General features: G+C 46.8%; 2 protein-coding genes across 2 annotated transcripts; one reads left to right on the top strand and one right to left on the bottom strand.

The window, feature by feature from the left end:
- Positions 1 to 7: 7 nt before the first annotated feature.
- Positions 8 to 3,827, top strand: Pmar_PMAR025504 (conserved hypothetical protein; the record flags this gene model as incomplete). The annotated part of the gene is made up of 24 exons (XM_002765120.1): positions 8 to 89; positions 136 to 245; positions 289 to 369; positions 417 to 485; positions 533 to 609; positions 663 to 804; positions 877 to 913; positions 963 to 1,038; positions 1,171 to 1,223; positions 1,270 to 1,347; positions 1,483 to 1,554; positions 1,603 to 1,697; positions 1,746 to 1,835; positions 1,876 to 1,932; positions 2,013 to 2,063; positions 2,192 to 2,273; positions 2,325 to 2,380; positions 2,424 to 2,490; positions 2,538 to 2,623; positions 2,671 to 2,739; positions 2,782 to 2,906; positions 3,335 to 3,487; positions 3,537 to 3,651; positions 3,702 to 3,827. 24 exons carry the CDS (start codon positions 8 to 10, stop codon positions 3,825 to 3,827), a joined length of 2,049 nt encoding a protein of 682 aa, XP_002765166.1.
- Positions 3,828 to 5,640: 1,813 nt separating this feature from the next.
- Pmar_PMAR025503 (pentatricopeptide repeat-containing protein, putative) lies at positions 5,641 to 8,894 on the bottom strand (the record flags this gene model as incomplete). Its single annotated transcript, XM_002765119.1, has 18 exons — positions 5,641 to 5,681; positions 5,798 to 5,931; positions 5,976 to 6,084; positions 6,130 to 6,181; positions 6,230 to 6,314; positions 6,364 to 6,410; positions 6,460 to 6,565; positions 6,620 to 6,692; positions 6,732 to 6,869; positions 6,920 to 7,014; positions 7,061 to 7,131; positions 7,181 to 7,234; positions 7,454 to 7,609; positions 7,656 to 7,745; positions 7,800 to 7,936; positions 8,413 to 8,570; positions 8,628 to 8,726; positions 8,776 to 8,894. 18 exons carry the CDS (start codon positions 8,892 to 8,894, stop codon positions 5,641 to 5,643), a joined length of 1,764 nt encoding a protein of 587 aa, XP_002765165.1.
- Positions 8,895 to 12,324: the final 3,430 nt, after the last annotated feature.

Genomic DNA, 12,324 nt, shown 5'->3' with positions numbered 1-12,324 from the left:
ATTAACGATGTTCTCAATAGTTAAAAACCTCTTCGGTCGTCCTACTGCGAGTAAAGTTGAGGAGGAGTCCTCCGATGACGACTCGGCCGGTGGCCATACTATCGGACTGCCCTCATTCTCGTATCTTCATGGCAGGTTTTGAGAATCCCTCTAATCGTCAGGCCGTCACTGAGTGTGCCCTCGACTTGCTCAAGGGGGATTTCTTCGTTTTAGATGGTGGGGAGTGGACGAGCCTCGCCGATGGGGTAAGGCTTTGTATTGGTGTTATCAACACTGTAGGGTCCTTAGTTATGCAGCGTAACCTTTGATGAGGCCTTGAGGAAAATGTATGTCACACAAGAGGAGGAAGGAGTGGAAGAAGTCTTCAATGTAGATGTTTGTGGTGATCAACAGTGAAGTATGTGCAACGATCTTAGGCACAGCAGATGGTCAACGTACAGCGTTACGACGATCCCGACGATGGCTATCCGTGCGTGCAGTGGATAGTAGCATCATCAGTGAGGCGAGGACATCAGCATTGTCGCTGTGGCAGGTGGTGACAAAGAGCGACAACATGAGCGAATGGGGCCTCAAATTCCGAAATGAAGAAGCAGTGAACGAATTCGTGAGGTAAGAAGCCCTCGGGTCTCACTCGACTGTTTGTGGTTGACTTATGCTTTCAGGAAAGTAGAGATGCTAGGCCAGGCTGAGTCGACGATTGTGGTCCAAATCGATGGCTTGAGTATGATGGCTAGAGAGGGTAAATCGTGTGTGGGTGATGTCGCTGAGTGTCAGTTGGAGTTTGCACGCATGCGCATCGATTTGGTAATCTGCTCAGGTCCGGGGGAATGGTCGTCGCTTGGGCATGACAACTCAGTGATGGTAATGGTCACTCAGAGGAAGGACTTTGAGGCTCATCTAGTCATATTCGATCGTAGCATAATCATTTTTGTGGCGCGCGAAAAGTTGTCCACTATTCTTAGAGGCCGATGATAGCCTACTCTATAGCGGTGCCATCACTGCTGGCCTTGGCTTCAAATATGAATGGCCGAAAATCATGTGAGTTATTTCAGTGCTGTTGGTTAGAGGTGTTGCTTCGCATCCGAAAGGTCTCTGGTTCGATTCTTGGAAGGACTTAGAGTTTCCACTAGTCGTGTTTTGCGTGGAAGAAGGCATATCCCCCCATGTCAGGTTCTTGGGCTTCTCTCCGCTATCTTCCAAGACTCCAGTGTTGGCAATAGAGTGTATGCTCCATGGGCACGCGTGCACGCTGGTACTTGTATAGTCTAGGTCCGACTCATGCGGCCTTCGCCTCCCTCTGTGGTGCTCTGGACAAGGTCCAGGCTGAACGCCGTTTGAAAAAGAAAAGTAAAACTCATCCGACTCAATATTTCCTCAGAAGTCGATGGTTGTTCGAAATGTGTCGAGGAGTCCCGTCTCGTGAGGAGGGTTTTCCCGTCACTGCTTAATGTGGGTATTCAACACGACACGCCCCGTCTTCAGTCCCCGGCAAGGCCGAGAAAGCGGAGGAGTTCTATGATGTTGAGAATGATAATGAATTAGCGGAGCGAAGCGGTATTTATTGTCCGTTTTTCGTTCGTTGTGCGGAGGTTGTTTTTGCAGAGGAGGTGGAGGCATCCTCATCTTCGTCCTCGGATGCCTGGTCGAGTGATGATGAATACGGCAGTTCGCCAGTGAAGACATACCCTGGGAAGAAAGTAGTGATCTATGTGGTCGTGGGGGTCTGCCAGATAGCATATTCCTAGGGTGCACGGACTGCAGGAGTGGAAAGCAACAAGTTGATGGGCACGTCGAAGAGAGTCGGAGGAGATAGGGCATTCGTATGGCGGACTAAGGTGGGGATGATGTTGTTGTTGATGGGGCAAGGGGTGGCAGGTGATGAACAGGAGGCAGGCAGCTAGACACGAAGTCGGTGGAGGTGCGAACATGAATGTAGGTCAGTGCGTTAGGATGTTGGCTTTTCTATGTGGTGATCCTGGTTCGAAACTATGCGATGGTATTTTTGTGGACAGGTTCTGAGGATGGATGCTGACGGACTGGAGCAAGTTACACAAATTAACAATGTAGTTTGGGCTTGTCAATTCGATCATCTACATCGGAGTTGCTGCCTCCACTACGTGTGGTTTCTATCCTTGGTCCTTTTGGATGGACATCGTATTCGTTGGGATGATAGTCCATGTATCCTCCTTAGATTTTACACAGGGGTGAAGGCGTTTGCCCGACGGCTTGCATGATGCATGAGGGAGACAACAAGATGCTCCTCCTTGATCATTGTGAGCACTCGTGATAGGGGCCCAGTGGCGTCTAGGGTGCCCTGTTCTCAGCTGATCCGACTGATGCTGATAAGGTCCTTTGTATGGACTTGAACGTGGGGAAAGTGGTAAGGTGGCTCCTGCCGAGTGATGGAGTTATGATGGTGGCAGGTGCAAGAATGGAATGCAGATAGTATGAGGGTCAACAACTTAGTGCCGACCTCGAAGACGGCCCAAAGTGATACTTAGGGGAGAAGGAGGGATTTAAAATTGTGCTGTTGTAAGGTACCGGTGAGCAGTGCTTTATGGCGATGAATGACAAGGCTGTGTTCGTGATGGACCCTCGTCTCGATTCGAGGAAGACTAATAGAGTGATGATGAAGTCGCGTATTCGTACCATAATTTGCCCAACTCGTAGGCACAGACGTACGCGTACGCCAGTAACGTGAAGTTGAGTGCTGCTGCGACTGACGGTGGAGGGAGATTTGTACGGGTCGGTGAATCTTCTTCTCGATAAGTGGTGTGGCAGGCCCTCGGCAATCGTGTGGGTGAATACCGCTTATTCGACGGGCAGACTAATAAGGAGGGCCAAATCAAGCGGTGCAAGACCCTCCTCAAGGGCACGGGTGATCCTATCATCAAAGTTGACGTCACGTGAGTGGGGGGGGGAAGGCTTTTTTCGGTCAAGTAATCTTACGTGGAGTGGCGTCGTAATACTCGGTGAAAAACGCGATATTCGCGGTGATATGCAGTAGTTGTGGAATATATTTTTTCACTAGTGTTTTTCATATCCCTGGGGTGAAACTCCAATATATGCCTCTAGCTATGATCATCTGTACCTCTGATCATGCTTGTTCTCGATTCTTATTATTCTTGTGTGGGAAAGAATGCACATGTTTAACTACGTGTGTGTTGATGACAGGATCTTGGTTAATTATTGCCGGATTTTATACACTTCCATACGAATACTTATATAATTTATGAGGAAACTCCTGAGAATCGCAGACTGAGGAAAGTGGAAATTCCAACATTTCGTTATACTCGACTGGTTGTTGGACTTTTCTCAAGGAAGGTTTGCGTAGGTTCGATGGTCGATATTTGTTGGGAACTACGGCGAAGTATTTGGTGTTGATCGACACTCAATTGCCGGGTGGTGTCACTGGCTTTGACAAGTCCATGGGACAGAACGCTCCTGATTTGATATCAATTAGCATATCACAGGAAGATTTCGTGAAGTAATAGGCGGAGCGAAGCAATTCTTGAGTGACATTTTTTTCGTGTTAGGTATGGTCTGAAGGATATCAACTTCACCCCAGCGCGGTTCGAATGCGGCCCCAGTGGAGTTGAGGAAACCATCGTTACCACTACCGGCAGTTTGGTGGTCAGTTGGAATCTTAAGGTGGAGGAATTTTGTGGCGCGCGAAATTGTGATGGTCTTTGCTTGTTTAGGACGTATTGCGAGGAAGAATCCACAAGTATTCAGTGAAGCCGATGGGCGATTACATCGTCGCAACTGATTCCGCACCGGGAGTCTCTGAGGGCAATACTTCAGGGAATGCTGTGGTTGCCATGTGAGCTGCATCACCCATTGAATACGCCGAAGATTCTCGGTTTCAGGTATCAAGATTCAATTGATGTTGCCCGTCGGCGGCGTAGTCATCATCATCATCGTCAATGATTGCAGTGTGATAAGTACAAATTTTCTCACGCATGAATGATACCGACTTTGTGTTAGTAGCATTAGAGATGCCTCTTAGATTGCTATTGGACGTTTATAGTCGCGAACATGATAATGCGTTTGAGGAAATTCAATCGAATAAGTGTTGGAGGCTGGTTGATGTTGAAGTAACCTCTCTAGCTTTGTTTATCTTTACACTAGCGTCATGTAAGAGGTCAATTGTGTGTGTGTTGTTGTTGTAGTGGTACTCTCCTAAATGGGTAATACTCCTCCTTCTACTATCGGAAGGCCGCGATATCGTCTATCCAAGAGTCTGCCCCCCTCAAGGTCTGGTTCGGGGACCTCTGCACTATCGGTGGCGACTACCGCCTCGATTATAGCAGACCCACAAACCAAGTTGAGCAATGTGCCTCGCAGAAGCTTTCCAATAAAGCGTCAGTCTGCAGTGACTCTACGAACGATAGCTAAGCCTTGTTTGAAGAAGAGTGCGACGGTCACTACATGAGTGAATCAAGTTGTATTATTGTTGAAGGCATTCATTCTGTAAACTCCCCTGATGCGAATGCGAGTAAATTCTCCTTGTCTGTCAATTCTAGCCCCTTCGTAGGTTGGAGCTCACTGGATGTTGTGTAATTATGTTGTTATTGCGGCTGGTCGGTCCGTCCAGGTTAAGTGTTATCAATCTTATATTCTTGCTGAGGTCTCTGGTGAACACCAGGTAATTTACGATCTTCGTTTTTCATCATTGCACTCTTGTGTTATAAAGTTTTGGTGGCTTCGAGCAGGCGCCTCAATGCGATCCAAGGATTTGAATAATCACAACAATTCTCCCCAATTGAAGACCCGTATATAAACTGTGTGGTTCTGTATTGAAATTCCGTTTAGAGAAAGTAGACAACAGCGTGAGTGAATATCAATCAACCAGGTAATTGTGTAGAGTGGCACAATCGCCACACCCTATGACTCTTGTGGCGAAAAATCATGATTCGTTATGAGCATTCGCCTCCAAATACTGGTGTTATCTACACGAGATTTCCGCGTTGATTTTGATGCGATGCAATTAGAAGTATCTACAGTATCGCAATTCCACCGAGAAGATGTAATAGGGACAATTCAAACCGCCCGTCATCTGCGTGAGCGGATTATGTGCGAAAGTTGCCACGAGATCGACTACCCCGGCGCAATCCTGGCAGCCTTTTATACTTATTATATCTTATGGTTTGACTTCATAGTAATTGCCCCCCACTACAACACAAACATTACAGAGAGCAAGTTGAGCATGCTTAGCAACTGCTTCACGTTGTATGACTAAGGAACTAACAATGAGTGTAACTACTCCGGCTTTTTCTTCCATCCCAGAAGGGATACACTTAAATACTAATACGGTGATGATTCAACAGCAAGCAAATCAAAATCACCAGGCCGGCGGAGGCGACGTATGTGTGCTACAATACTCCAACACTGGCGATTGTGCTTCAAATGAGTTGTACTAGTTAAGAGAATAGTAAGAAGTAACTACCATGCAAAGTTGTGAAAATGAGAAGTGTCTAATTACGACCAAACGATGATCAACAGTGAGGGCTTCCCCGACCGCCGTTGTTCAGTGATACTATCAGAAAAATAACTACGATGATTATGATTATGATTAAGATGATAGAGATGTCTAAGTGGTGGTAGTCGTGCCAACTTCTCCAACCGAGTGGGTCTACATTATTCAGCCCCCACCAACGTCACCCATCTAACTACATAACCTAAGAACAGTCTCACAGGAGACTTACCATCCATACTCACTATAGTTGTGTTTCGAATTACCGACGACGGGACGAACCTCGATGATGATTATGATTACGCGAATACGTGGGCATACCAAACTTGCGCTCCTGAAGAACAACAGACCTGCCGATGTGATTGTGATACCACAACTCGACCAAATCCTCCGTCAGCTCCTTCACTTTGTCCTGTCTGTTGTATTTAATCCAACCATGGATCTGCGTTTCGTATCTGCCCACACCTTCCTCCAAAATCCCATCAACCACTCCACCCACGCCTTCGCATCCGGAGCACATTTAGCCGCCATACGCAGAATAGCGGGCGTAGCGAGAGACGCGTTCACACCATCGAAGCCAGCACCGGTGGTCGTAGTCGATTGTTGGCCTACCGTACCGTTACCCACTTCAACGACCAAATAAGACCTACTACCGTTGGTCTCCTGCCTCCTCGAGGGCTTCACTTTGCGCATAACATCGAATATCTACAATACATCATATACGCTTGTCCTCGACAAGAACAACAACCCCACAGCTTGAGCCGTCTCCATCTCCCCATGGGTGATGCAGGCCGAAATCAAGCAGGTCCAGACGTGAGCGTTGGCCTCAAACCCGTGCCTAACGGAAAGACAGACAGGTAGCCAGCAGCACTCGAGCAACGCATCACTTGGCTGGCAACTCCTCCACCAATTTAAAAGCGCGCTCAAGATCTCCCTAAACACGATAACGATGATGTCGCCATCACCGCAGTGGATGAATCCACCTGGCGACCGTAGTGCTTGATGAGGATGGAAAGAGTATAACTATTCGGCTGAATTTTCCAGTAGTTGGTCATGTCGTCCAAAAGCCTCTCACACGTACCGTGATACCTGACCTCCGAAATGTTCATCATCAACTTCGTTCAATTTCGTAAAACCTCTTACCTTCGTTTAACACATCCGTCCAGCAGGGTATTATAGATTACCAAATCCGGCTGTAGCCCATCACCGAGCATTGCTAAAATAATCGATCACCAGGGCGAGCGCTACTCCCTACTATCAAACATCTGCAATGATTGCTCCATTTCTCCTCTAGCACAGTATCCTTTGATGATCGTACTGTAAGTGAACTTATCTGGCAGCGGCACCAACAGACCACCAGCGTGGTCCGAGTCTTGCGAGCCCACCACATCAGCTGAGTAAAACACCTCTTCCACCACAACCACACAACCTCAAGGCCACTACCATTCGCAGCCGCCTGTAACTTCATCGCATCGAGTAGCTCCAACGCCCCCTGCATATCCCCTACTCGAACACAGGCGTGGATGAGGCAGTTAAAACTAAGACGAATCATCGTAGCGCATCACCCCCCCCCCGGGGACTTACGTGACTGCATTACAGAGGACATTCTCGTCTCGCATTAACGCAAAAATGCTGCGGGCCCTGTTGGCATCGTTCTGACAGGATAATGGGGGAGTTGAGGGGAGAACAAGCAGAGGAGCTCACTTGCTTAGCCCAGCCATGAATGAGCGTACTATAGATGACAGTATTCGGTGGAACCTGACCAGAAAATGCCTCTACCACGAGGACCTGAGAATCATCCAGGAACCTATAATATTCCCGGGGGGAATTCATTTTCAAATTTCCACGAGGCTAGTTTCCCATTTAAATGTCATCACATAAGTGACTTTACCGATTGTCAACAAACCCTGTGTGACGTTATTTCTCAAAGCTGAGTTGGTCCCTGACCAGGAATCGAACCCACGAGGGATCTCTTACCAGTTCTTTCCAATCACCGACCAACTGCTCTGCCTCCTCAACCAATCTGTTGCTGACCAAAGCGTCAGTCATACAGCCCAGAGTGATTTCATTGGGACGGAAGATGGCGCCCGAGAGCATAGCCGATGACGATTTTGATGACAACGGTGAGGACGCCTAACTCGGATAAGTACCCTCGCTGGGACTCGAACCCGCGACCTACGTCCATCGAGGCCTTCCTCCTTCCCTCCCCACCACTACGACTCCGCCAATTAGACAAACACTGACCGGTCGATATCAGATAGTTCCACACCTGCAAACTGCCATAATTTCGTGGCGCGTGACGCAGCAAGACAACCACCACTACCTTCCAACAGGTCCTCACATCTCCTCTTCTACCACACTCCTTGATAATCGACGAAGCTTCAGCATTGTCACGATCAGACGCAACTCGAATTTGACCCCTCCCATCACCTCCCTCTGATGCTCTGTCGCTGCTCAACCCTGACAATAAATTATTGTCAAACTTAGCAGTATAGTGTTGTTGTTATTATTATTGTCAATGATAATAACAACAACACTACTGCTGCTAAGTAACGTATTTTCCCCGGCCCTCGTTGCATTTTTCATCCGATGACCTACGACCAACTACTATACGTTTTTAATACCACTCACTTCATAACAATGTCGCTGATACAATTTTGAAGATGGAATACATTTCCCGATAGCTGCATCGTAGTAGAGCATCAGAACTCTCCCACGGTACAGAAACAAGTTCCCGAGATCAAAATTGGAAGAGTCCGAAGCTGCACATTGGCCTACAATTAATAGCCGCAGCAGAGGTTCCACCAAGATTCGAACCCGAGCCCGATGAATCAAAGCCCACAGTGCTAACCACTACACTATACAACTTCAAAAACAGTCCCAATGAGCGCTGCATCGTCATCAACTTCCATCCAAGGTAATCGACATTTCCTCACGATCAGACCCACCCCAAATGTTAGCCTCCTCCTCTTCTTCCTCTTCCTTCGACGATGCTTCCCTCCACACCTCCACTGCCCTTTCCCTCATCACATCATCACCAATCTTGCCAGCTTGGACCGCCGTGGTCGCCGCCAGTCCCGGGGGCGGATACAACCTAAAGCGGCGCCCACCCGAGCATATTCCAATCGATGAGAGGACCCCATCCACTCACGGAGGCGGCGGCGGCGGTGGGGAAGGGCTCGACAGAACCTGATGGGCAGCACCCGACGAGTTGATCGATGCGTTCGCCACCAACCGCATAGCCGTCGAACTGAGCACCACCACAACATACACCCAAAGTCCTACCCTCCTTCCCTCACCTGAGTAGTAGTGCCAACATGGTCTGCTGATGAGAAGGGCCTCCACCAGGCATAGCAGCAGTAGCAGCGGTGGCAGCATTCCCCCCAGTGGTTGCCAGTGACAGGGCCGCCTGCTGCATCAGAGCTTCCACAGCTGACTGAAATTAATCAATAATTTTGTCATACCACACCACGGCCACATCGTCCCTCGAATACACGAGAGCCCGACCGCCCAATTACGTTCATCCCCGTCCTCGAGGGCCCCTCCCAGCCGACCTCCCCCTCTCCCGAGTTCCCTCACCTACCCTCAACGCACATCCAAAATCGATACACATCTACCCTCTAACTCACCATCATCCCCATCCTACTAGCGTTACCCTCAACATGGTCCTCTCTCATAAAGTCCGGCACTGCCCAACCCGGTGGTGAGCCGGGAAGGAGGGACTCCGGGGACGACACCAACGGAGCCGCCGCCCCCGCCGAGGCTGAGCTCATCCTATTAGCATCGTATGGCCCTGGAAACAATCAAAACAAAAATCTTATTAACTTCATCAGCAACTAATACGAAGTAGAATCACGACACCAACCAAACCCTAATACCATGGCTGCTGACGCCGACCACCTCAAATTGACACACTCCAGCATCGACGACTACTACACCTCTACTACAATTTGATCGTATTTCCCCAAGGGACTTGAAAACACTTCTCCCCATCACGCACTCCCGCACAGCGAAGGATTCAATATACTAGCAATCAGAACAAGATTTCACTGGCCAGTGCTGGAGGAATATCTCCTCGCTTTCCTAAGCTGACCTCAGAAATTTCCTCACTAATCATGAGGGTTGATATGCAGTACGGGTCAATTTGATATGCAAATGTGTGTTATTTTGTAGGACAAATGATAGTGAACAAGTTGTCGCTATCCTCACAGTCCCAAACGGGTACTCTCATCATCATAACACATGTTCATAGCCATCGTTACATTGCAAATCGATTCTCATTAATCTCGGAAAATAACACACATTTGCATATCAAATTGACACGCACTGTACGAACGCAGAAGTGTACGAAAATCAACAATTTCTCAGAATTTATCAACAATTCCGCACAATCACGCTAGTTAATATACGAATACAGGTAGAAGTGCATGAAAACAATCAAGATTTTTCAAATTTTCTCCAGAATTTCCATACCGTCACCAACACATATTGTTTACCCACATTCCCATCATTATCAACACTCGCTCGAACCACGACTTACTTTGAGGTGACAGATACGTACTATCAACTGTACTGGGAGTCCATACCCTAGCCGCCGCCTCCGGAGAGAGCGTCACCCCGCCCGGAAATTTTCTGCTATTATGTAGCCCTCCACTCGATGACAAGGGCGTGTCCGGAACTTGGGAATAGAGACCATTGGGCTTCCATCCCGGGCTACCCTGAACCAAGCGATAATTCAAATCGTGAAAAAACGAAGATTTGGGAGCACTAACGCTTAACGACAAAGAAATCAGAATAATAACAACTCCGCTAAACAAAAATTAGGAGGGGGAAAATATGCACATAGCCAACTACACGTGTTGGTGACAATATGAAACTTCTGAGAGGAAATTTTCACAAATTCTTTCTACTTCCCTATACTTCTACCTAAGTTCGTATACAAACTACTATAATTAACGAGAAAACTCCTGCTGAGCTCAGCTGAGGAAAACCAACTTTCTTTCTAACACTAGAACAAGAAGAGCCCTATCGCTGCTCTCACTCACCCAATATGTGTCCCCTGCCTCCTCAGGACGCAACGGACTCACTCCAACAGCACCGCAGTAGACATCTAAGCACATTAATATACCACACAATAGGTACTTCGAAAATATACAAAAAGTTTCAAAAAATCAAATTAATTTAAAATTCAAACAACACGTCTTCAATACTAAAGTAGACGAAAATACTACAGCGCGAAACGACTCATAGCCAAAATCCGTCTGTCCACCAACCTCTCTCCAAAGGCGTTGTACTCTGCCACAACGAGCCACTCGAATAACTGCTATTATATGACGATTGACATCCTCCAGAACGCATCTGCGTTGAGGAAATGCAAGATAGCAAGATTTCCTACTTACACCAGGCCCATCAGCAAGAGCCGTCTCCAAGTTGAGTTCCATCGCTTTTTCCTGACCAGTATGTGCGCCCGATACGACATCATGATCTGAATCGAATACAGTGCAGTTTCAGAACCCGTTTTACGTGAAGTGGCGTCGTGAAACTCGGTGAAAAACGCGATATTCGCAGTGATATGCACTAGTCGTGAAATATGTTTTTCACTAGTCTTTTTCATACCACTTGGGTGAACCCCTAGTGTTGGAGGAATATATGTTCGTTTCCTCAGTAGTCATACGAGTCTATATACAAACCTGCGTAAAAGTGTATGAACACCAGTGAGAATTTCCTCAGAATTTTCTTCATATTGTCGCCAACACATGTAGTTGACCATGTGCATATTTTTTCATACTGGCCGAATACAGCCACCGCACGAATGAATTTCTACCACAAATATGAAGCTAAACTTCTGTACTGAAAATATGATGTAAAGTAAATACAAAAATACAATGCCAATACTAAAATACTATACCGAGTACAGTGGGGTTTCACCCTAGTGATATGGAAAACACTAGTAAAAATTATGTTTCGCGACTACTGCATAGCGCGAATATCGCGTTCTTCCACAAAGTATTACGACACTTCGCGTAAAACCGATGAAACTGCAATCAACCATATAAAGTAAAAATACAAAAAATACAAAAAATGCAAAAAAATACAAAAAAAGGAAAATACAGAAACAAACATAAAAACTGCGTTTACTATGTATTTGTTGAAGTAAATTACCATCATATACGTCACACCATTCGACAGAAGTATCTCCTCAGACTTACTTGTGGTATCATAATCGTTCAACAACAACGATTCATACACTCCAGAATTCTGAGGCCAATTTCCCACACCTGACCACAACACATCCAACCAATCGCCATCGACACTGTGAAAATATGCACATGTTCAAATACACGTGTTAGTGACAACATTGAAATTTTGAGGAAATTTCTCATAGATTTTACTGGAATTTTCGTGTATAACAAGTGAGGAAACTCCCGAGCTCAGCTAAGGAAAATGGACATATATTCCTCCAACACTAGAAGACCAACCTGAAGGGCTCCAAGGCGAACGGAAAGGACTTCTATTCGTCATAGAAAAGCTCCCTGTAGGGAAAACATCCTCCTGAAAATGGAGATCAGATTCGCGAAACACGACTTCATCTCACCTCAGGAATTGCCTTTGGTGTGGTAAGTGATTGAGGAATCTCATGAGCTGAGGAGTTACTAATGCTTGAGTCTTTCCTGTTCATGTGGACTCCTTCAACACACAGATTAACAAGAACGACAACACAGGCAACTGAGAGGAGCATATACTACTACCTCTACCAGGGATTGAACCCGCAACCTAAAATATGCACATGGTCAACTACATATGTTGATGAAAATTCTGAGCAAATTTTGGGAAATTTTCGTGGCTGC

The sequence above is a fragment of the Perkinsus marinus genome, assembly GCF_000006405.1.
Source record: "Perkinsus marinus ATCC 50983 genomic scaffold scf_1104296975596, whole genome shotgun sequence".
Classification (NCBI taxonomy): domain Eukaryota; phylum Perkinsozoa; order Perkinsida; family Perkinsidae; genus Perkinsus; species Perkinsus marinus.
Note: the sequence above shows the minus strand (reverse complement) of the source record. Positions and strands in the feature narration are given on the sequence as shown.